This window comes from Lissotriton vulgaris, chromosome 2_1 (assembly GCF_964263255.1).
Source record: "Lissotriton vulgaris chromosome 2_1, aLisVul1.2, whole genome shotgun sequence".
Lineage (NCBI taxonomy): Eukaryota > Metazoa > Chordata > Amphibia > Caudata > Salamandridae > Lissotriton > Lissotriton vulgaris.
The window spans coordinates 1470195273-1470221351 of NC_141687.1; the positions used below are offsets into that span (position 1 = coordinate 1470195273).

At 46.8% G+C, this 26079-nt stretch overlaps 1 protein-coding gene across 1 annotated transcript in view; it reads right to left on the minus strand.

Moving 5' to 3' along the window:
• The window catches only part of CFAP221 (cilia and flagella associated protein 221), a 663664-nt gene that overhangs the window by 505005 nt on the left and 132580 nt on the right, over positions 1 to 26079 (minus strand). Inside the window, exon 6 of the mRNA XM_086957336.1 lies at positions 10099 to 10199. Coding sequence (XP_086813462.1) covers positions 10099 to 10199 — 101 coding nt within the window. The remainder of the gene's footprint in view (positions 1 to 10098; positions 10200 to 26079) is intronic.

A 26079-nucleotide genomic window follows, 5' to 3' on the forward strand; every position in this document is an offset into this window, starting at 1 on the left:
AGCATATGTAAGTTGCAATTTTTTTGCGACTCGCTAAATAGGTTTTGCGACTCACTATTTGGAAGGGGCTTTCCCTTCCAAATAGCGAGTCTCAAAACTATGTACTAATGTTTTGCGACTACAATTGCGGCCGTAAAACATTTGCAATTGCCACCTACTTTAGGTAGGTGGTAATGCATTTGCAAATGGGAAGGGGTCCCCAGGTGACCCCTCCCCCTTTTGCAAATGCATGCAAAATAATTTTTTAAGGCCAGGCAGTGGTCCCAGTGATCACTGCCTGCCCTTCAAAAATGAAACAAAAAGTTTCATTTTTGTTTTTTTTTATTCATCCCATTTTTCTTTAAGGAAAACGGGCGGCATTTAATTTTTTTTTTAAAAAGCTGCTTTATTAAAAAGCAGCCTCAGACATGGTGTTCTGTTGAGCCCCCATTCCTGGGAGGGCTGGCATTCACAATGGGCTCGCAAATTGCGAGAGGCTCATTATTATTAATGAGCCTTGCAATTTGCGGACCCATTGGGAATTACAAAACAGTGTAAACACACTGTTGTACATTTCATTTAGCAACTCGCAATTTGCGACTCACAATGTGTCGCAAATTACAAAGTGTTAATTGAAAGGGTTGTACATCTGGCCCTTAATTCTTTTGTTCATATTAGGTAAAACATTTTCTTGCTTCTATGAATACATTTATGAGTCGCTCGGAATTGTCAAAGAATTCTAAGAGTAATCCTGGGAGGTTGCAATTTTCACAGATTCCTGTAAGTATTGGATGAGCACATTCACAATATGCGTTTGCTAACATATTTTGTTCCACAGGGAAAATAAAAAGCCCTTTCCACAGACCTACTCTTATATGCGGGTGCTCTCTCTCCATTCTCACTGTGAAAACAGATTTAGCACTGATCTTAACAGCAGTACATCAATGACATCGATAGAATGACCTAGGGTCATATGTAGGAAGCCTAATTGCGCTTGCAAATGCTGAAATTCGCAGAATTTCAGCATTTGCGTTCGCAATTAGGGTAGTGTGCTATGTAGAACACAAAACCCACATGCAAAATAAGGAATCGTAAAATTTGCGATTCCTTATTTTGCTATTGCATTTAAGGAATCGCAAATTGCGATTCCTCAAATGCAATGTAGGAAGCTCCCAAGTGGTGCCAATTTTGGCTTAAGGAATCGCAAAATACCACCAACTTCAGGTTGGTGGTATTTTGCGATTTCTTTGAAAAATTCACTTTTTGGTATTTTTCAAAGTGCCATGAGGTTCACATACATGCCCTTAGGGCATGTATGTGGGTCACATGTACAACCATGAAATTGCATTCTCAATTTGCGATTCTCTAATTGAGAATCGCAAATTGAGAATGTCTTCCCATTCATTCCTATGGGCCTTCTAGCCCATAGGAATGAATTAGAAGGTATTCCTTATTTGCAAATCTCAATTTGCAATTCGCAAATAAGGAATAAGTGGGATTCGCAAAAAAAATTGCTAATCCTGCCTACATTTCGTTTTGCGATTCTCTAATTGCGCTTCACTAAAAATAGCAATTTGAGAATCGCAAAACAAAAATTACCTACATATGCCCCCTAGTTCCTAAGGGATTCAAGGCATTTATTTCATAGACAGGAAAACACTAAGAGAATGGGCCATGTGAAAAATGAAAGAAAATGTCTTCCCTCTGACAAATGTTCAAAAGTTTTGATTTATTCTAAATTTGCTCCTAAACCACTGGAAAGAAATACATTCTTTACATATTTAAGCTATTTAGGATATTTAGGACATATTAAGGATTCTTTACATATTCCAATAGTTTGAGGGATTGATCTTACACACCAGAAGCACAGTTTTGTTTATTATATTAACAAAGAAGTGGTGCTGTTTAGGGGCATTCAGTGCTTAATTTGTGCAGGGGGTGGTCCCTGGAATTTATTTTTATAGCAGCATCGCTTATTTTACTTCATTGGTCTTTGACCCAGATCAAGAAAGAGAAATGCAGAAATGTAGAAAAAAATGAAAAAATTGAGAGGGAAGAGAAAGATAGTAAAATGGTTACAAAGGAAGAACACAGAAAACAAAAAGAACATGCAAGAGTGAGATTAAGAGACGGGAAGTGTAGGGGGGTGGAAGAAAGGCCTCATGACTAGGCAGTCTTGGTAATCTGGGACCCTGCATTCTATATATAACTATTGAAAAAAACAAAGCTTAAAATGACGTTATAGTTAGGTCAAAATGTAGTTACGTTACATTTGAAATAAAAAAAAACACTAAAATTCACCAGTTATAGATACCTGAAGGAACTATAAAACACGCCCCCACCAAACACATGTTGTCATCAATGAAGTCATTTCTGATGTCATAAGCAATGTTATCAGTGATGTGATAGACCATACCCTGAATGAAGCAATATGCCAGACCATAAGCAGTGCATGGCAAGGCTGGGAGTTATAGTTCCTTGAGTTATCTAAAATTGGTGGATTTCTGTGGTTTTCAGAGTTTAAAATGTAACGTTTTAACTGACATTTTCAGCTAACTATATTTCACTTTAACCTTCATTTTTGTTCAGTGAATTTCCAGTTTTTTTTTTTAACGTAAAGTAATATTTATTACCAAAAGCAAGAAGGCCTCCCCCGCACACAGCCTTTGGTTGTGTGGTGTGTAGGGGCAGCCAGGCCCTACACCCAGCCCCCAGCAGGTGGCCAATTAGGGGCATGGAACTGTCAAGGTGTGGCAAACCCACCACGGTCGTAAAACAGCCTACGCAAACCCACTAAACTTTTGTTTATTTTTTGTCCCACACTAATCTTGGGGAAATTTTGCTGCACAACCAAAAACTTCTGTACTAAGGAGCCCATTAGGATGGCGGATGGACCTACGTCCGTCCGCCACCCCGAGGTGGAGGGACCATCCGCAGGGGCAGTGGAAGTCCCTCCGTTTGAATTAGGATGTGACCGCCACCCTGGCGGTCACATCCCGTATCTGTAACCTTGCGGCGGATGCTGCTTGAAGCAGCACCCGCCGCAAGGTTAAAAATGCATGTATTGCATTTACATGCACAAAGCGGCAGGCACCACGCGGTGCCTGCCGCTTTGTTCATGTAAATGCAGGGGCGTACCATAGGTACCGCCCATGTGCACCCCCCACCCCTTACACCCTGGTGGCCCGCAATGGGCCCCCAAACTTAAAAGACCACATGCTTTTCCACAGCGGAAAAGCCGCCGTGGAAAAGCATGTTTCCTGCCCCATCCTAATATGGCTGGCGGTGTCTGATAGACACCGCCACCATATTAGAGCTTTTCCGCCACGGTCGGAAGGCGTCCGTGGCGGAAAAGCGGCGGACGGTTTTCCCGTCCACCGATGACCCCCCCAGCCATCCTAATCTGGCGGGGTGTCTTTGAAGGGACTGCTCTGGTGACTCCGCATCCTCCGGGCCGGCGGTGGCTTCCGCCGGCCCGGAGGATGCGGAATCACTGCAATCCTAATCGGTCCCTAAGTTCGGCTAGCCTGTGGGCATATGTAAACTTATTTTTTATTTTTCCCCTAGGGTTGGGGGGGTCCCTCAGGCACCCCTCCCCACTGGCCAAGGGGTCAGGGTACCCCTACAATGCCTCCTTATATGTTGGTTTGTTATTGTCAGGACATGAGGACTGAGTTCCGGAGTTATACAATGGTGGCCTCAATATTTCTCTTTATATTGCAGCAGCCAATTACGGCCCTCGGTCCTGCTGGACTGGCTTTGGTCCTGTGAAATCAGCTAATCAGTTTGCTTCATTTGTCATTTAGTACCTCAGTACTCCCATAGTTCTCCGTCTGTAGTACTGTGCAGCTAGGTATCAATACATTTTAAAGCCTAATTTCTCTACAAGGGCTGACCGAAATTACACCAAATCACCAAAAGTACACTTTCTGGGCAAAGATCTAGCTGTCTGAAAATTTGTGTGTAATTCTGTTCAGCCGTTTTGGCTGTAGGGTTGTCGTACGTTCCTATGGGACACAGTCTGGGGGAAAAGTGTTTTGGGACCCCCCCTTTTTCTTGGCCCCTACTTGATGGATCACCCCAAAACTTCCCAGAAAGGAGCTGAGATGGATGAATTTTTTTGTGAAGTTTTTTCTGAAGATTCATCAAACAGCTTATAATTCATACAGACGTGTGCGGAGGGGATATAGAAATGTATGTTTTGGGAAATGCAGAATACTATCTCCCTCTCTAGATAACACTTCACAATGGGTATCAGACTACCTAATATTATAATGTAATTGTAGCCTAGACCTCCTTTCGGAAAGTATATTCAGTATTTTTCTTGTGGACACTCGCACAGCCGATTGGTCTCATGCTTCCTCATCAGGTCGCATCCATTTCCCTAAAAACCAGTGTTGGCTCAACCATGTTCCATGGAGCATTTTGGAAAATATTCTAATCCTAATGGTGAATATTAATAGTAAAAATACCTAGAGGTCCCCGAGTTTTCCCTTAATTTTGGGTGCCACTGGAACGATTAAAATAGAATGAGTTACTTAAGTGAAATAAGGGGAGGGAAACTACCCCTATACCCTCATCCTAAATCGGCATTAATCAGCCCTTTTTCTTGGCCCACACAGAGCCCTGGGCTTTCTTCAGAACTGATTTTTAATCCCCGTTTCCTATTATGTGCAAATGTCATTGTTTTGTCAAAACGTTTGGCCTTTCACATGCCAATTGTCACAACACAAGACATGGTATAAACATTAACAGGTAAGGATGGCCTACTTTCTTGTGGCCCAAATGGAGAGGCGTTTATTGGCACCATCCTAGGTGTATACTAACACTGTATACAGGCTGGTGGGACATGTCTCTGTAGTCTCACTCACTCCAAGAGTTGCATATCTCCAGTAGTTCTACATTGACAGAGAAGTGTGGCTCAATGGTTAGAGCGGCAGACCCTGATGCAGAGGTCTAGCCCGGGACCAGGGTTCAATTCCCCGCCTCGGCGGGTCTTGGGCTCAAAATTCCACGGGCCTGATAATTCTCGCCTCGGTTCCTATTCCAATCATGGAGTCCCACTCTGCAACTCTGGGCAATAGCTTGCTTAATCTCCACAACGGCCCCCACAACGCTAAGGATGCCTGGCCTTCACCCTGGGGGTGCCCAAGAGTGGACGCCTCACAGGGAAAGCCAGGACGGGTTCCACAGCGGTATTCGTACAAGCGCCTTGAGACCCTTGCGGGTGAGTAGTGTGCTATACAAGTATCAATTTACACCTATGTCACGAAACACATGTATCGCATATATTTTACAAATTAAGCATTCCGGGTATAATAATAGCCCAACATACATTACATGTAACATAGTAATTGTCTCATTGCTGTTTCATGACAGTAATACTTGAACCGCAATATGAACTGAATTACGTGCATTGAATGGTTGTTAATTAGGTTTAATCTCAAAACGTAACATGCAGTGGCAGAGCTAATTGGTCTGGGGGTCACCATCAGACTTTTGCTTGCTCTACATTTTTATCTTGATTTTTACAAAACTTTATTGGTGGGAAAGTTAATGGGACCTCCTCAATATAAAAAAAAAAAAAAAAAGTACAAACATTGGCTATAAGCAAAAATATTTTTGGGTCTGAAAAGGAACTAATTGCCATAGTCCTCCCTGGCACTTAACGGAACTACTTTGTGTATAGATGTGTTCCTTGTGAAAGGGCTTAATATCGTCACTTATTGTGAAGTTAGCCAATGGATTAAGTGGGCTGAACCACTGCCTCATACTGTTTATGCTGTAGTGGGTGGAAGAAAAATGAAACAAATGAATGGAGAGGGGTGGCCTAAAGCCCCTAGAATGATGTATATTATACATATATACATACAAGGTGAGAAAAACAAATAGAACTTGGCTAGCGCCAGACCCAAAAATGGGCAGAACTTACAACCCGCCATCTAATTCTTTGCCTATGCATTAGTGTATTGGTACGTGCTTTGTATCAGCAAGCAACTTTCGAAAGGTAATTCTTTATGCATTACAGATAAGCCGCCTCCCTGAGCCAGCACCCTCCGGCCAGCTCAGCGAACCCCAGCCAGGCCGCCGACAACCTCACGAAGTGGATCAGTAACTGCGCGGACGAACTCGCCCCACTGAGGACCCCGCCCAGCAGACCCGGCAGTAAAAGAGCCCCATGGTTCACCGACGAACTCAAGAGCTCCAAGAAGAACTGCCGAGCCCTCGAGAAAGCCTGGAGAAGGGAACCCACGCCTCAAGCTCGCCACCCGGAAACACCACCAGCTGATCCGCATCGCCAAGAAAACGGCTTTCAAAAACCGACTGGACAACAACGCACACAACTGCAAGGAACTCTTCAACATCGTGAAAGAGCTCTCCAACCCCAACGCCGGAAACAACGACATCACCCCTTCGCAAGACCTCTGCAACTCCCTCGCCTCCTACTTCCACAACAAGATCGCGGACATACACTACAGCTTCAGCACTCTACCGACGCACGCCACGACCGTAGCAACGCCACCCACCACCACCCTCCGCGCCTGGACCCCGGTCAACACCGAAGACACCACCCACACGATGAACTCCGTCCACTCCGGATCTCCGACCGACCCCTGCCCTCACCACGTCTTCAACAAAGCTGACGCTGTCATCGCACCCCACCTGCGGGACATCATCAACACTTCATTCGACACCGCCACCTTCCCCGAGAGCTGGAAGCACGCCGAACTCAGCGCTCTACTAAAGAAACCTACAGCAGACCCCACCGAACTCAAGAATTACCGCCCCATCTCTCTACTCCCGTTTCCAGCCAAAGTCATCGAGAAGACCATCAACAAACAGCTGGCCACCTTCCTCGAGACGAATGGATCCCTCGACCCATCGCAGTCCGGATTCCGTGCCAACCACAGCACCGAGACCACCCTCATCGCCGCCACTGACGACATCCGAGCCCTGATGGACAACGGGGAAACAGCGGCCCTCATCCTCCTAGACCTCTCCGCCGCTTTCGACACGGTCTGCCACCGCACCCTAGTGCAGCGCCTCAGCAACGTCGGAATCCAGGAGAAGGCGCTGGAATGGATCGTATCCTTTCTCGACGGTAGAACACAAAGAGTCCGCCTACCAACGTACAAGTCAGAGGCCACCAAAGTCATCTGCGGCGTCCCTCAAGGATCCTCACTGAGCCCGACTCTCTTCAACGTCTACATGAGCCCCCTCGCGGCCATCGCACGCCAACACAACCTCAACATAATCTCCTACGCCGACGACACCCAGCTGATCCTCTCCCTGACCAACGACCCCGCCGCGGCCAGAGCTAACCTGCACGAAGGGATGAGAGAAGTAGCCGAGTGGATGATGACGAGCCGCCTGAAGCTGAACACAGATAAGACGGAGGTCCTCATCCTGGGCTCCTCACCCTCCGCCTGGGACGACTCCTGGTGGCCCCCCGCCCTGGGTACCGCACCCAAACCGACGGACCACGCACGCAACCTGGGCTTCATCCTGGACTCCTCCCTCTCCATGACCAGGCAAGTCAACGCCGTCTCCTCGTCGTGCTTCAACATCCTGCGCATGCTTCGGAAGATCTTCTGGTGGATCCCCACAGAGACCAGGAAGACCGTCACCCAGGCCCTCGTCACCAGCCGACTGGACTACGGCAACGCACTCTACGCCGGAACCACCGCCAAGATCCAGAAGAGACTCCAGCGCATCCAGAACGCCTCAGCCAGACTCATCCTCGACATCCCACGACACAGCCACATCTCCGGACACCTAAGAAACCTGCACTGGCTCCCGGTCAACAAGAGAATCACCTTCCGCCTCCTTACCCACGCACACAAAGCTCTCCACGACCAAGGCCCGAGCTACCTCAACAACCGTATCAACTTCTACGCTCCCAAGCGCCACCTCCGATCCGCCAGCCACGCCCTCGCCGCCGTCCCACGCATCCGCAGAGCCACTACAGGAGGATGGTCCTTCTCCTACCTGGCCGCCAAGACCTGGAACTCCCTCCCGGCCGGCCTGCGCCTGACCCAAGACCACCTCTCCTTCAGGAAGAAGCTCAAGACCTGGCTGTTCGAGCAGTAGCGGCACCCCTCCCCCCCCAAGCGCCTCGAGACCCTACGGGTAGGTAGTGCGCTCTATAAATGTCTTTGATTGATTGATTGATTGGTTTGGCCACATCACACACTGTACTAGTGTAAGTTTAACTTAAATTGAAAAATGTGATGTGCGCCTGGTGCGGGCAGTGCAAGAGTGTAGACCCGGCCCTGTCAAGAAAGTGCCGGTGCTAAGCACCGGCACAAATTATGCCCTGCAACTGAATCACAGTTACCACAAATTGATCCAATTAGGGAGAGGTGTGGCCGAACGGCTAGAGCGGTTGACCTTGAAGCTGGAGAACCGGGCTCGATTCTCAGCAATGATGCTCAACATCCTGTGATTCTGGGCAAATCACTTCATCTCCCTGTGCCTAACAAAAACGAATGTGTCCCTGTGTAACGCAACTGGTGCTCATGTAAAGCGCTCTGATATCCGATACCTTCGGGTCAAGTTTGCGCTATATTAAACTCCGGAAATAAAAGGAAACCTTTAAAGCATCCTAGATTTGGGGTATTTATCTGCTGCTCTTGTCTGGACTCCAAAGTATACGCTGCACTGAATGCAGGATTGCCTTTTGCTTGTGTAGCACCCTTCACCGCAGGGCATTTTGAATGACCATATTCAAGATGGTTTAAACTGCATTATAAAGATCACCCAAAAATGGCAGCTGTCTGCATGCATGAAAGCATCCAACTTCACTCTTTCCTCCATAGAACATACATAAGTGCTGCAGCATGCTAGCTATGACTTGGTTTAAGCACTCTCTGTTATGCGCACTTAATATCAAAACTTGTATAGACCACTCTTCAGTCAAACACTTTATATTTATCCATGTTCTCCCATTTAATCCGTAAGTGCATTTTTCACTCCTTTTGTATAAAATGTATGCATAGCTACGGCCACAGCCCACAAAAAGAGTATAAGTCTGGCCCTAATGCACAACCTCTACATAGTGCATATGCAAGCACCAAAAGAGCGGGTAGCACGCTCCCACGGAGTGGCAAGCAACCTACCTGCAAATAGATTTTGCTGCTTTATCAGCTGTATGAGGCTTTATATTATTTAGATTTATGATCAAACCTGGTCATTTTGAATCAGGGGTCTCCAACCTTTTCTGTAATAAGTGCTACTTATGCTCAATGAAAATCACCCTGAGCTATAAATATCATTAGTTTTGTAATAATGACCACATCGTATAAGATTAAATTAGTGGCCCTCAATTAAAAATTAATGGAGGTCGTAACCTCAGGGCAGGGATGCCAGAAATTATCACTCCAGTGCATCAGGCAGGCTTGGCACATGCATTGTAAAAAACACTTTGTCAAATTGGAATTCCTTTACATGGGTAATACATAGCAGACGTAGCTATAACTCCTGGCACCAAAGTCCAGGTAATAATATTAGTAATACGTTTTACCCAGTGCCACGTGATTCATAACATAAATATCAGCTTTACATTTATTTTGGAAATTCAACCCTTTTTCTCCAAATTCGCTTATGAGGTCTGAAAAAAACACAAATTTTTGTCTCAGATGTCTCAGAAGCCCACTTTTTAATTTTGAATACATCTATTAATTCAGCCAGGCAAAAGCCTCAAATTTCGTAAACTGGACTGCACACAGGAGAGCTACTTGCAGGTAGGCTGGAGAGCTACCACTAGCACACGAGCTGCTCGTTGGAGAAGCCCGTTTTAAATGCAGGTTTGTGTGGATCTTGTCTCTCAGAGTTCCCATGCACAAAATGGAATTCAAAACAAGATGTCCACAATTGAGAAGTCTGTCAAACACAAGAAAAGCACCCTGGAAACTGGGGATCCCTAGCCCCAGAGTCACAATATAACAGTCCGACATCTGGGTACTAACATGCGTCAATGTATGAGTTTATCTTTTCTGCATATCATATTCAACAGCCTCTGAGGTACAAGCACCATAAGCTTCTCCCGCTTTCTTAGTGCTTAGATATTTGAATCATAAATTTAACAAAACATAGTTGCCACGGGCTTCCATTACTGACCTTTGTCCAAGTTGAACATCAGATAAATTTATGTGTGATGGAAAGTCCACAACATTCATAGCTGGGTAGGCGTGCATCGGGACAATTAACGTGTCATCTCCCTGGGAACAAGAATATTTGGAAAACATTCAGGTTAATTACACAATGTGAGTCATTTTCTCCAGTATAAGAATGGTCTCTAGGATGCTGCACTACGACTTCCCCCTCCATGCATTTTAATTCACATTAAGCAGTGGATTCCTGTCAGTGCTAGACACTGAAAACAGATTTCCACAAGAATGGTTTGTATAGTTTGCTTTTATATTTTGGACATTTCCATGCGTTGATTACAATTTTGCATTTTAATCTCGTCAAGAGTGCATGTCAAGCGAATTTATTTTAAAACATTTTTTTATTAATGTATTGCCTTACATAGCGCGCACTCGAACCTACCGAGTTGCAAGGTGGTGTAGATACATATTCAAAAGACAGAATCAACCATATGACGACCGTGGTAGCATAAACATTTCCACTAAACCGATACGGTTTTTAAAGCACTTCACAACAGTTGTGACTCTGACAAGAGCATGACACGGACAGATATTTGTTGTAAGGTTTACCATGGATAATCAGGAGTAGTAAACAGTTCAGACACAACTGATGCAAACACAAAAAATAGAAGAGGCGGCGGCGCACAAATGATTGCATGGAACCCTAGAACTTTTCTTTAGTATTTGTCATAAATTATCATGATTAGTAAAAGGTCAAACAAGCATTGAAGTATTGAACGCCCCCCCCCCAACCCCCCCCCCCCCACCTCCTGTATTACAGTCTTCCAGTGTATCCATGTTACTTGTTTACCCCACCACATCGGTTAACGCAATTCACAGGGTGTGCCTGCTCTTGAAAGGGCCAGTCATTTAACATCCGAGAGGAGGATTTTAACATTGTAGTAGTAATGAGTGAGAATGAGATAGATCAGAAATTTTTGCCCCCAGGCCAGGAACATTTGTCCGGTAACCCCTGACGGTCAGGAAACTTATTGAGGACATTGCACTTTGACTTTCTTTGGAAGACTTGACATTTTTTAGGATTTTTAGGACACATTTTATGAAATTATTATTTTGGACACTGTTTTCTACATCTAGTGATCTACGTTTTTCTCCTTTGTACATAGATACATATACAATAAAAACAAGAATCAAAGTTTAATAATACTTGTTATTAATGTAATTTCTGGCATAATAATGAAATGTATAATTAGACGGATAATGCTTAACATTTACTTCTCAAAGCCATACATCTCCAACACTTTGAATTTAAAATGATTGCTTTACATACTTTAGTAAGCACTGAAGAAAGACCAGAAACTATTTCAAGCAATATTTGAATTTTTAATAACATAAATTAATATTCCTTGGTTCAAATTATTGATTTTTAGCCAAAACGTTCTTCTTGTGAGAGAGTTCACTGTGGTTCACGGCATGTGTGAAGAAACGCATTTTAAATTATATCAGCACTTTACACATGAAGTTTGTGACACAAGGAGTGTGTAGGTGAAAACAGTGGTAAGTGGATCAAAATAGAAAGATTGAAGAGATAAATTTGTCTGTACCGGGGCGGATCGGGCATAGGCTAAATAGTTTTGTGAATTCAGCATTGGGTCGTTAAATAATTAGAATACAAAACAAATATACCTTGTACCTCTACAGTTTTGTTAAGAACTACTATTATCGACTGATAATGCGAAAAATCTGAATGGTCGTAGTAGCCATATAAACGGCACCAGTATAGCATTAAAAAAAGAGGAGATCAATAAAACCCTATTGTTAAGTGGCCCAAAATTAAAATGGTCTGTATGCCTTAAATAAAGAGGAAATTGTTGCTCGAAGCATCTTGTTATATTAAACTAGATGACATGACTTTAACAAAAAAGAAGGAAAATGAAGTATGTTGAAAGCATAGTGGTAAAATGGTAAAGTGATATATTGGTGATGCTTAAAGGCACAACAAAAATACGACACCTCCCATTTTTAAAGAATTGCCTTCAGAGTTAGGCTATGGCAAAAACAGGGGAACCCACTATGGGAAACTGGAAAGGATAATAAGAATGAGAGAAAGAGGCATAAAGAGGAAGGAAATGCCTAGACGTGGATCCTGTGCACACTGTGCAACTGGATTCAAGCTAGTCTGGCTGATGAGGGGTAACGCCCCGAATCTGGTCCCAGGATGCTTGTTTCAGGTCCAGGAGGAACTGGCCAGGCAGTTCTGGCTGGACTGTTCCCATAGGAAGGAAGGTCAAAACTGATTTGCATGTGGCTGGGTCCAAACCGGGGTGGCACATAAACAATGTATTATCAAATCATGAGGAGGGAGAAAGAAGGGATTGTGATCCATTCAGCTTCCTTACAACAATGTTCAAAATCAAATGGGAATGAATCACTTGACCTGAGTAACCAGGGTTTGTAAAGTTTGTGTGGTATACCGTTAAAAAAAAAACTCATTCACGTACACAAGTCGGAGACCTGCTTTAAAAACGTGACAGCATCTTTTTGGGGTTTGGGAATGCTTCCTCCAACCGGAGGTAAACCACTGGTTATTGCAGTAGTGATCAAAGAAAGGTGAGGGTGCTCTGGTGAAGTGAGAATTAATGAATGTGGTGTTAAAATCTTGTATTTACCCAGATTTATACATTTAATCGGTCTGGGTTCAAGATGCTTAAAAACAGTGCCGTGCGTAGGAAGACTTGTTAGTGGTCTACCGCACTGAAAGTGTCCATAAAAAGGTTGACATGTTTCAGCCCTTGTAGTTGCCCGTGTGGGTGAGGGGGGCTTTCTTCAAAACCTAGAGAGAGTGGAGGCCGTTTCTTGCTTGGGTCTCCTTGAATCTGGCTGAGATTGGCCCGATTCTGAAAATGGTCAAATACTACCTGTTTGGAATAGAAATACAAAACAAAAAACAAATGTGGGAATGTCATGTTGTGCATTCTTCCAAATGTATGCTGTCTCTACAAAGAAGAAATTAAGCAACTGGAAAATGGCAATTCTTACTTTCATGCAAATTCATTAGATATGGCAAAAAAAATCTCAGATTTTTCTAAAAGACTCAGTAGTGTCCTGCTAGAAGAACAGAGCCCAAGTAACTGAAAAATGGCAATTCTTAATCTGTGCATTGTACAATACATCATATGGTTGTGTTATTTAATATGTTGGCTGGATAAGAGGTGTAGTACGATGTTTTGGCGGAGACATGTTAAAGAATACGCTATTTTTCAGTTACTTGGGCTCTGTTCATCTAGCAGGACACTCCTGAGTCTTTTAAAAATATGAGAAAAACTTTTTGCCATATGTAATGAATTTGCACGAAAGTATGAATTGCCATTTTCTAGTTACTTAATTTCTTCTTTGTAGAGAGCATACATTCGGAAGAATGGGCAACATGACATTCCCACATTTGTTTTTTGTTTTGTATTTCTAGTCCAAGCAGGCACTATTTGACCATTTTCAGAATCGGGCCAATCTCACCCAGATTCAAGGAGACCCAAACAAGAAATGGCCTCCACTCTCTCTAGGTCCTGAAGAAAGCCCCCCTGACCCACATTTGCAACTACAAGGCCTGAAACATGTTGACCTTTTTTAGACACTTTCAGTGCGGTAGACCACTAACAAGTCTTCCTATGCACGCCACTGTTTTTAAGCATCTTGAACCCAGACTGATTTACGAGATTTTAACACCACATTTATTAACTCTCACTTCACCAGAGCACCCTTACCTTCCTCTAATCACTGCTGCAATAACCAGTGGTTTACCTCTGGTTGGAGGAAGCATACAAAACAAACCCAATGATGATGCTGTCATGTTTTTAAAGCAGGGCGGAGAACCAAGATATACCGCCTTTCCGACTTGTGTACGTGAATGAGGGTTTTTTAACGCTACACCACGCAAACTTTACATACCCTGGTTACTAAGGTCAAGTGATCCATTCCCATTTGATTTTGAAAATAAAGAATGTATTCAACCCAGCTCTAAGACTAGGGGTGAAAGTTTGACAATGTTCAACATTCTGTTCATCGTCTTTTTGTGTTTCTTTAAGAGATATGCAGAACCATTGGGCCCCATTTCCTCAATATGTATCTTGTGGCCATCGAGGTTGGAATAATGTCACCAGACCTGAGGAGAGCCACAATAGTGGTGAACCACAAACACAGGAAGCCAGCGACAGACTGTGGCTCTTATCGTCAGATTTCTCTGCTTAATGTGGAGACCAAGATCGTAGCAACAGTACCGGCCACCAGACGTATTGGTGTTATATTCCCTCTGATTCATGGCTATCAGTCTGGATTTATGCCTAGCAGTCCACCAGGCTCATCCTCCATAGACCCATTTGGCTGGTGGAGGTACACTCCCACAGAGACCTCCATCTATTCCTTTCCCTGGATGCCAAAAAGGCATTTGATTTGGTACATTTGCCTTTCCAGCAGGTTGGCTTTGGGGTGTCATGGGTTGCGCTACTCTATGGGGGAGCCACGGTATGAGTTAACTGAGTCCCCTTGTCAGGATTTCCTATTGGGAGGGGAACCCAGCAGAAATGCCTCCTGTTTCCTCTCGAATTTTCCCTCATGCTGGACCAACTATCCTGTATGGTCTGTGCTCGTCCAGATATTGCAGGTTTTCAAGCGATAGGATCCACGATTCAGATGAAAAGATTTGGTTATATGCAAAGGATGGTCTTCTATATATTAAGCAACCAGAAATGATGATCATTTTGGTGTTCTAAGTCTTTGACTGCTAAATTGGTCCTATATTTAACTAGGGGGCAGCTAGACTTGTTGGCCCTCCCTGTAAGGCTGCCAACGGACTGAGAAGGATTCCAATATCTTGGGATTAATGTCACTCCAGACCGAGAGAGGTGCTTAGAAAGGAATCTAAAAAGGGTGACGGTGGAGTTCCAAGTGGAGGCAGACCTCTGGAAGACATTGCCGTTAAAGCTAATGGGCAGAACAGCCAGGTTTGAAATGGACACCCTCTCGAAATGTCTTTATATTCTCCGGAACACATACTATAAGATCAGAATTGATGAGGGACTCAGGTAACTTTTGTGGAATAATGGGTGTTAGACCTGGCATCTTTGGCGTGGTTTTCCCCTATCTTTTTGCCTCTACCTCCTGTGTTTTTGATGCTGTGCTGGATTTCGTTTTTGCTGGTTTAGATGCTTTGGACACTCTGTAACTGCTGATCAGTGCCAGAGTGTAAGTGCTCCCTATGTAAATTGCTATTCTGATTGGATGTACATGTTTGGCATATTTGTGTCCCCATGAAGTCCCTAGTAAAGTGCACAGGGTGTGCCAGAGCTGGTGATGACAAATGCTATTAGTGGGCCTGCAGCACTGATTGTGCCACCCACAGGAGTAGCTCTAAAATGGTGTCTCAGGCCTGCCACTGCAGTGCCTATGGGCAGTTTAGAAACTGCCATGTCCTCCTGGGCAGTGTCCCCACTGACCAGGCCTAACCCTTCCCTTTTTGTGCACATCAGTCACCCCTATCGAAGGCCCAAGGTACCCCCCTGGGCAGGGTGCAGTGTATGTGAAAGGTAGAGCATGTACTAGTGCAGGTGACATGCTCTGATAGTGAATTACAGCCATTTTCGTTTTTCACTATTGTAAGGCTATCTTGCTCCATTGGTTAACTTGGGGGATGCTGGCTACAGTGGCTTCAAGCATTTCTTCCCATAGGAACAAGATAGGACATACGTATCTAGTATCCCTGAACTCAGAATTTAATAACACATCTTTTAGGAAAGGTTGTTTTTAAATCCTGTGTTTGAGAACAGCACTTTTAGAAAGAAATGCGTTACTTACCTGTAACAGCAGTTATCCAGTATTGGTGTCTTTCATAGATTCACATGCCTGAATCATTCCCCGTCGCCGAGACGGGAGCCTCCGGTACATAAAAAAGTAATGTCCTATAGACATACATAGAGAAAATAGGCCTAAGGGCCTCCCCTTAGTAGCCTTTCTTCTTCCTTATGTAAAAAGGACCAAACTCTCACAGTTAGCCAATCAGCTCCGACCTCCCTCTAGAACCTTCCTGGGAGGAGCCTCAGTCCCTCAGATTTTCGTACGCACCCAGCTAGGTTGGCGTAATACTGTCAGATAGGGATGTGAGTCCTTCCAGGGGAGGCGGGAGGGTTGCATGTGAATCTATGAAAGACACCAATACTGGATAACTGCTGTTACAGGTAAGTAACGCATTTCTTATCCAGGATTTGGGTGTCTTTCATAGATTCACATGCCTGAATCAGAGTAGCTAGCAATTATATATGCACATTTGTGATGCAAGTTGCTCTGCAGTCATGTCAGACAATATACATATCATCAATAACATGGGAAAAACAGCGTAAGCAGAATCATACAATCAGAATGAATGTGCATACCTGGATGGTGGGATGTAGGAAGGCTCACCTCACTGAAAGAGATGGCGCAGCACGGCCTGGCCCACTGCTGCATCCTTCTGAAGCTCAATATCCAGGCAGTAGTGCCTGGAGAAAGTGTGCGGAGACTTCCAGGTCGCCGCCCGGCATATGTCCAAGATTGGCACTCCAGCGAATAGCGCCGCTGACGTGGACATCGCCCTGGTGGAATGAGCAGTAACACGATCAGTCAAAGGCCGTCCGGCCTGGTCGTGGCAGAATGCAATCGCCGAGGAGATCCATCTGGAGATGCTCTGTTTCGTAAGAGGCCGGCCCAATCTTGGGCTGCTGTATGCCACGAACAGCTGTGTAGACTTTCTGAGATCCTTGGTTTTATCCAAGTAGAACTTTAGGCATCGTTTGAGATCCAAAGAATGTAGTGCCCTTTCCGCCGCCGTGGAAGGGTTCGCAAAGAAGGACTTAAGGACAATCGGTTCATTGAGATGAAAGTCCGAAGGCACCTTTGGTATAAATTTAGGGTTCGGTCTCAGCACCACCCTGTCTTGCCTGAATTGCATATATGGTTCCTGAATGGACAATGCTTGTAGCTCGCTAACTCTCCTGGCCGATGTCAGAGCGAGCAAGAGCGCCGTTTTCCAAGAGATGTGTTTGATAGATGCCCGATGAATGGGTTCAAACGGATGTCTCATGAGTTGGTTGAGTACCAGATTCAGTTGCCAGGTCGGAGGAACCTTCCGAGGCCTCGGAAAGGATCTGTAGAGCCCCTTCAGGAATTGTTTGACCAGCCTACTTGACCACAGGGAAGGTCCTGTGAAGGTCCTAGTGAACCGAGAGATAGCTGCCAGGTGAACCTTAATGGATGCGTGTGCTAGTCCTGACTGTGCCGAATGTAGGAGGTATGGCAATATCTGTTCAGGGGTGACATCAAGCGGCCGCAGGCCCTGGTCCGAACACCAAATGCAGAACCTTTTCCACTTGAGGGAGTAGGTTTTGTTCGTACTACCTGCCCTCGCTTTCGCCAGAACCTCCCTGCAGTCCTGCGGGATATCTAGGTCACAGAACTCTCTGTGCTCAGGAGCCAGGCCGATAACTTGAGCGAGCGGAGGCTCGGGTGCTGTACCTGTCCGTTGGACATCGTTATGAGGTTCGGGTGCTGCCTCAGGCGAATCGGAGGCCTGATGGAGAGGCGAAGCAGATCCGAGAACCAGTGTTGTCTCGGCCAGAACGGAGCAATCAGGATCAGGGTGCAAGGCTCCGCTTTCATCTTCCGGAGGAGCCTCGGGATCATCGGAAACGGAGGAAAAGCGTACGCAAACGCGCTGAACCAACCGATGGAAAAAGCATTTCCCAGTGACCCCTGTTGGGGATGCCAGCTTGCGTAGCTTGGGCATTTGGCGTTCCCCTTGGTGGCGAACAGGTCGATTTTCGGGACACCCCACTGAGAGAAGATGTGAGCCAGAGTGTCGTCGTTCATTTCCCACTCGTGGGAGAGGGATCTCTGTCTGCTGAGGGCGTCCGCGATGGTATTGTCCTTTCCGGGAACATAGTCCGCTTTGAGCGAGATTCCGCGCAACACCAGCCAGTTCCAGATTTTCTGCGATCCGCGTGATAGAGAGAGCGACCGCGTTCCCCCCTGTTTGTTCAGATAGTGCATCGTCGTGGTGTTGTCTGTTTTGACGAGCACCGGGGAGTTCTGGATGCGTGGCAGGAAGGCTTGTAGAGCAAGATAGACCGCCCTCAGCTCCAAAAGGTTTATATGGAGCAGTTTCTCCTGATCCTCCCACTTGCCGCTGATCCGAAGGTCCTGGAGAACAGCGCCCCAGCCCTCCAGGGAGGCATCCGTCGTGATTACCAGAGGCGCCGCCGGAAGGAGAAACGGCAAGCCTGTCGTTAGATTCTTTCGATGTCTCCACCATTGGAGACCTTTGGAAATACTCGGCGTTATCCTTACAGTGTCTTCGAACGAGCCAGTACTTTGAGTCCATTGTCTCGTGAGAGCTTCCTGCAAGGGGCGCATCCTGAGCCTGCAGTGAGGGATGAGAAGTATGCAGGAAGACACCATTCCGAGTAGGGAGGTGTAAGTCCGGACTTTGAGGCGTGTTTTTGCTGCCACAGCCGTGGCTAGGGACAATATCTTGTCCGTCCTTTCCTTCGAGGGGAAGGCCCTTGCGCACTCCGTGTCCAAGGTAGGCCCGAGGAAGGTAATCTTTGTCGTAGGAGTAATGCAGGACTTTTTGAGATTGAGGGTCAATCCCAGCTTCTGAAAAAGAGTGGTGCAGGCGTTGGAGGATTCGGCTGCGCCTTCGGGTGAGGGTGCCTTTACCAGCCAGTCGTCCAGGTAGGGGAAGACTTGGTGACCCAGCTGACGTAGAAAAGCCGCCACCGGTGCAAGGCACTTCGTGAAAATCCGCGGCGCGGATTTGAGGCCGAACGGTAGGACTTTGAACTGATAATGCCGGTCTGCCACCTCGAACCTCAGGAACTTTCTGTGACGCTTGAGGATGGGGATGTGGTAGTAGGTGTCCTGGAGATCCAAGGAAGTCATGAAATCTCCCTTTTCCAGTGAGCCTAGGATTTCCTGGATTGTCACCATCCTGAATGATTGGCTCCGTAGGAAGGTGTTGAGCGCCCGGAGGTCCAAGATGGGCCTCCACTTGTCTTCCTTCTGTCGCACAAGGAAGAAGTGGGAATAAAATCCCTTCCCCTTTAAGGATGCTGGAACCCGTTCGATCGCTCCTTTGTGTAGCATGACAGACAGTTCTTGGAGAAGGAGGCGTAGGTGCTTGTGCGCCCGTCTCTGGGGAGGTGTATTGGGAGGGATGTTGGTGAATTTGAGAGAATGTCCGAATCGTATCATTTGCAGGACCCACCGGTCCGTGGTAATTTGGTGCCAATTGGTGAGGAAATGGGTCAGTTTTCCTCCAATTTGAAAGGATGGAGAGGGTTGTAGGACTGGCTGGAGTAAGTGGTCACTGGCGGCCGCCAGTGCCCTTCTTGGGATTTTTGCCTCTGAAGGTAGATCTGCCATAAGAAGATTGTCGACCTTGTTGCTGCTTGTGCTGGTATTGAGTTCTGTTATTGTACGAATAAGAGGACCTGTTCTGATAGGAACCCCTATAGGAGGACTGACCTCTGGCGCGGCTGCCTCGAAAGGACTGGTTTCGTGACTGCAAAGTGCCCAGTGCCCTGGCGGTATCGGTGTCCTTCTTAATGGCTTGCAGTGCCTCATCGATTTTATCTCCAAAAAGATGCTGGCCGTCGAAGGGCATGTCCAGCACCTTCGATTGAACCTCCTGGCGGAATGACGTAGCTTTTAGCCAGCCTTGATGGCGCAGAACCGCAGCTCCAGCAAGCTGACGGAAACCAGTCATGGCTGCATCAATAGCACAGTCGATTATCTCCGCAGCCGAATTCTGACCTTCCACAAGGAGAGCCTTGACTTCGCTCTGGACGGCGTCGGGCAGTTCTTGTACGTAAGGGGCTATGTCCTCCCAGAGTTGGCGATTGTAACGCCCCAGCAGCGCAATGGAGTTGGCCACCTTGATGGTCATGGCTGACGTAGTCGTGAACCTTTTTCCTATCGTGTCCAGTTTCCTGCCTTCCTTGTCAGGAGGCGCGGACAGCGGGGAGGACGGGTTGCGGGAGTGTTTCTGGGCCGCCTGAGTAACCACCGAATCCGGTTTAGGGTGGCCGTTGAGGCAAGCCGCCGCCGTAATTGGGGCTTTATATTTCTTGTTCAGGCGTGGTACCACCGCGGGTACCGAAGCGGGCGTTAGCATCAATTTCTTGCCTTGATCCCATAGGAACTCTATAATCGGAATAGATTTAGCTGACTTTTGGTTCTGCTCTTTGAAGTCATGCAAAAAGCATTCCGTTTCAGTCGATTCCACGACCATATGGAATCTCTTAGCCGCCCTGTCCACCAGTTTGTGGAAGCCGCCAATGTCCACAGGCACCGAGTCCGCTTGGCGTGGGTGCGGTGAAGCTGGAGACGACGAAGCTGGGGATGACGCTACATATTCATCTTCGTCATGCTGGTCCGAGTGGACGTCTTGGACCTCTCCTTCCTCCAATTCTTCCTCCTCCTCCTCATCTTCTGAGGATTCCTCTGCCTGAGGTTGGACCTTGTCACGGGGTCTCACCACCTGAGGTCGGACCTGTTCGCGGTTGTTTTGAGCGGGAGGGTGATTTGGGGCGGATGCCGGGGTATGTGTGACAGGTGTCTGATTCCCACTGTCCGCATCTGGGAAGCTTTGTTTATAATCTTGTACAAGGTACCGCAGGTCATTGACAAGAGTCGCCGGCAGGCATATCATCGGGGTGACCTACGTGCGAACACTAGTGTGGACGGAGTGTTCCTGGTAAGTGAACTCCTCATGCTCCTCATCAGTACTTTGGCATTTGACGTTAAGGTCCGAGATAGAGGTAGCGGGACCCGGCTGGTCATCCTCTTCAGATTCCTCACTTTGGAAGATTTCCTGAGGTGGCTGCATTTCCACTCTGCTCGGAGACGTTGTTTCCGGGGTAATCTGCAGCTTGGCAGTTTTGCCAGACGTGGTCTGTAATCCTGCTGCCGTCGAGGGAGCCGTTGACAGTGTTAACGAGAGGGCGGACACTTCGACCAGTTTGGATTTCTTCCAGGGCGCTGTCAGTGCCATCTCCGTCGACGATTCGCCCGTTGACGGAGCCTTCGTCTTTGCTGGCGACAATTCTGCCGTCGACGATGACCTGTCCGAGGGCGGGGTAGTTGACAGCACCTTTGTCGTGGACGGCAATTTCAACGTCGATGTTGTCGTCGTCGATGCACACGTCGACGGTGAGCCCGTTATCGGTGCCTTCGTCGACATTGCCGTTGTAACCGGCGTCTTCGTCGTCGACTCTTTCGTCGACGTCTTCGTGTTCGAGCCTCCCGTCGACGTCTTCATTGTCGACGGTGGGTTCTTCGGCAGCGACTTTGACGACGATGGGCTCGTCAACGCTGACGTCGTCGGCGGGGACTCCGTCGTCGACAAGGCCTTCGTCTTTGACGATGATTCCAGTAGAATGATAGAGGAAACAGGTCTACCCGAGGACGAGGATGTAGTCGTTGTTGTCGTCGCTGAAGGCGACGACGCTGACGTCGTCGACACGGTGGTCGTGACCGAGGTAGTCCTCTGGGCATGTCTGGTGGTTGACGGAGCAGGCTTTTTAAAAGTTTGATCGTCTCGAACAGACACTGAAGATGTCGTAGATCTTGCCTCTGAAGACTTCTTGTGTGCCTTCTTAGGAGGAGTGTCTGTGTGGCCAGGGGAAGTTACCCTGGGCCTCTTTTTAGAGACTTCTGAGGACTTGGAAACACTGCCTTCGGAAGATTCCAGAGTGTCTCTGTCCATAAGCCTGTCGAGCCATACGAGAAGGCGAGCTTCTCTGTCCTTCACAGTCTTTTTAGGGAAGGCCCTACATATCCTGCATTTGTCCGAGACGTGGTCCGGGTACAGGCAATATAAGCACAGATCGTGCTTATCATCCGCATGGATCCGTTTCTTTCCACATGAAGAGCAGGCCTTGAAAAGGGCTTTCTTCTGTGATTCCGACATGGAAGAGGCCTTTTTCTGCGATTCCGACATGGAATAAGGCAGTGGAAGGGAAACACGTACTGTAAGAACAGTGTAGTGAAGCAGTCTATTGAAGATTTGAGATCGAAGAAGCACTTTCAAAGAAAGTTAGATGATTTCGAAGGAAACCTGAGGAGAGCTCAGGCTGGAGACTCCCTAGCACAACGTGCGGTAGAAAATCTGAGGGACTGAGGCTCCTCCCAGGAAGGTTCTAGAGGGAGGTCGGAGCTGATTGGCTAACTGTGAGAGTTTGGTCCTTTTTACATAAGGACGAAGAAAGGCTACTAAGGGGAGGCCCTTAGGCCTATTTTCTCTATGTATGTCTATAGGACATTACTTTTTTATGTACCGGAGGCTCCCGTCTCGGCGACGGGGAATGATTCAGGCATGTGAATCTATGAAAGACACCCAAATACTGGATAAGTTGCTGTTCTCTTGTCTGACCCTTCTGTGTGCCTTGGCCTGTTTGTGTATCGACTGTTTGGTTTGAGAGTGACAGGGGCTGGGGATTCCCCGGGAGGCTGGCTGAGTCAGCCCTAGGCTGAATGACTGCATTTGCAACCTGAGTGGTGGGAGCAGTTGGCACCTGGGCCTGAATAGGGCTGTGCCTGCCTGCCACAATGCTGGCTCCATCTCCTGCTGGGCGGCTGACGACCCTGCCCCTCACTCTGAAAGGAAAGAAGAAGCCAGCAAAACAAAGTACTCAGGATCCACCCATAACTGGTTCAGACCGGGCTCAGGGCCCACATGCACTAAGAGAACAAAGACTTTAGGGGTATAAGTACAGGACCCCTGACAACAGAAAATTAGATCATCCTGGAATCAAGAACGAACCTCTGCCAAGGAGAAAGCTGAATCTGAAGAAGGAAGACTGTCCTGCTGTTGCTCTGCTGGACTGACCTGTTGCTTTGCTGCCAAGGAGAGGGGAAGGACTTTGCTGTGTGCTGTGTCCCCTGTCTTGAAGGAATCTCCAAGGGCCTGAGAAGAGCTGGCTCCCTGTTCTGAAGTCCCAGGAACAAAAGGACTTTACCACCCAGCTTCCCTGAACTCTGCTGAGAGAGTTCTGTCCTTCCTAGAGTGCTTGGTCCAGTTGTGGGGCCGCTGGAAGTTGTACCTGTGCTGGGAAGCTTGAAACTAAGCTTGAGAGACTTTTGCAAGTGAAAAGTGTTGCATCGCTCGCTTGCGGAGCGCATCCCCGACAGTGTGAGAAGTTTCCCGCCGCTACGAAGGTCGAGATCGTCGCAGCGCCTGACGCTGCTGCCAGAGCCGTCGCATCCTTCGCTTGCAGGACGCACCCGATCGTGCGGGAAGCCGAACATCGCTGCGAGTGTCGTCGCAGAGCCGGTCATCGCTGGGTGAGATCGCCGCACCGCTTGCTTGCTGACCGCATCACGTCACTGCGAGCATCGTCGCAGAAACATCGCATCCAGGACCTGCGAGAGAGAGGATCCCCGCTGGACCGCGCATCGTCGCCCCGGAGACGGTCGCAGCCCTACGAGATCGTCGCATCGTGCCTTTGCGAGAACAAACTTCCTACGGAACCTACCCACCGGAATCCATACAAGTGGCCTTCCTCCAGACCGGATTCGTCGCAACACGCCCGGTGCTGCACTGGGGCTGTCGCACCGCCTCCCCAGGGTCTCAGGAGCAACGCATCGCTTGTTTTCCACCGCACCAGCTTCTGCTTTTGGAACTTTGTCGCAACTAAAGGTACTGTGTCTAAAACGTGACGCATCTGTGAACTTTTCACGCAACTGTGGATTATTTTATCGCAACCTAAAGAACTTACATTACAACCTTAGAAACTCTTTTGAAACCATATTCTTGAACTGTGTATGTTGGATTTTTGTCGTTTTGGTCTTGTGTAGTTTAGATTAAATACCTTTATTTTTCTAAACTGTTGTGGTGTCAGTTTGTGGTGTTTCACTGTGTTACTGTGAGTGTTGGTACAAATACTTTACACATTGCCTCCTGAATAGCCTTGACTGCTCGTGCCAAGCTACCTAGAGGGTGAGCAGGGGTTATCTCAGAAGGTTTCCTCCTTACCCTGACTAGAATCAGGGTCCCTATTTGGACAGTGGTACCTACCTCTGCCAACTAGATACCCCCAGTTCTAACAATGGGCATCCCAGGGTAGCACTTCGAACTCTGCAGGCAATCCATACAATGAGAGGTATCATCCTCCCTGATTTCCGAGTTTATTATTGGGTGGCTAACCTAATCGTTATCAATGATTGGAGTTACGCGCCTGGTGATCACCCTACATATGCGGGGAAAAAGACCCAGTTTCACGGCCAGGACTTTCTTCATTACCGTTACAGGGGGAAGGCAACGAGAAGCCTATTCCCTACGACTCAGGTGGTGTTTGAGGTGTGGATTAGGACCAATCAGTGCATGGGATGGGCAACCAAGATTACCAGGGAAACCCCACTCTGGATGGGACAGAGACTCTGGGAACTCGGAAAGTTAGAGAGCTTTGGGTCTTGGGACCCTATTGGTATTTTAAAAGTGGGCGACATCCTTGAAGAGGGTGTCATCATATCATTTCAATCCTTCAGCGAGACTACAAATTGCAAGGTAAGTAATATTGAAAATACCTGCTGCTTCACCATGCACGGGGTACAGAGAGCATCGAGCCATCCTTCCCTTTTGAACCCAAATGCGTTCTCCTTGGTATCCCCACAGATGTGGATGCCCCACATGCCAAGCTACTCTTTAGTAACCTGGGCCTGGTGGGGGGCAAAGAAAGATATGGCCAGGAATTGGGGTGCACCTGAGATACCGTCCCTCCAGGAATGGAAAGTGGGGATAGACTTATACATGGCTGCTGAACACTTACAAACAAATTCTATAAGATCTGGGGTGGTTGGATCCAATACTATGATCTTGAGCTGATGGAAGATGATAATGAGATCCATGTTGATTAGTATATATGACCAGAAAGATGCCTTTATTTGCACTCAACGGCTCTTTGTGACTTGTCTGCTTGTTGCCAACTACTACTTGTGAAATGTGTACAGACAGCTTTCGCATTGCTGCTCTTCTGCTCTATTTTCAAGTTGTTGCCACATTTGAGCATTCTTTTTGTTATTTTCCCAAAAGCAAAATATATATATTTTTTTAATAATTTAGGCCTGTGGGGTAATTTAACAGGTAAAGACCTCTGAAAACTGCATTGACATTACTGAATATAGATGACATCAGGGTAGGTCTATAATGATTTATTATCAGCTCTTCATACTTAAAAACATTGTTAATAATCATGAGCCTCAGATTCATACCCATATGTACAGGAAGTATACACAATTCTGTACAGCCATAGAGATGGCCATAGAGCGTCACAAAACTCAAAAACTGAGTAGCCCATGTGAACTGGATACAACATAGAGAAGCCCATTGAAAGTCACTCTTGTCAGATGTTCAATAGGTGGTGAAATTGAGGGTAGGATTACGAAAGGGCAATAATATTCACATAAAAGTAGACAGTAATAAAACGCTAAAGAGTGCTTTGGCTAACTTTATAGCAGCCAGTAATGCATTTTGGCATCTTGATTAGGCCCATTTATTTACAATTTCTACCCTTAAAATCCATTCACTCTTTTTTTCGGGTGTGAATTCTCAGTTATCACTTCTGGGATTAGATGGTATTTGTTCAATTCTGGCAAACTGAAACGTTGGAATGTTCATAATTGAGTAAGAAATGTTCAACCAGGGGCTGGTTAGCGTCTAATTTGTGGATCTTACTATAATGTTTTAGTTTAATGTTTGATTTTAGTCACATGTGTAACTTCACACTTGGGGAAGTGGGAGAGAAGAATCGCAGTGTGCTAGAGGAGTGAGAGTTCACAAATATACAGGTTGAGGCTGGTATGATGTTCGAATAACCTATCAATGAATTGCCTGTAGGTCCAGCAACAAAGCAACTGGAGTCTATTACCCAGATGTGAGTCAATGTCGCCAGAGTGAAGGGCTCAACAA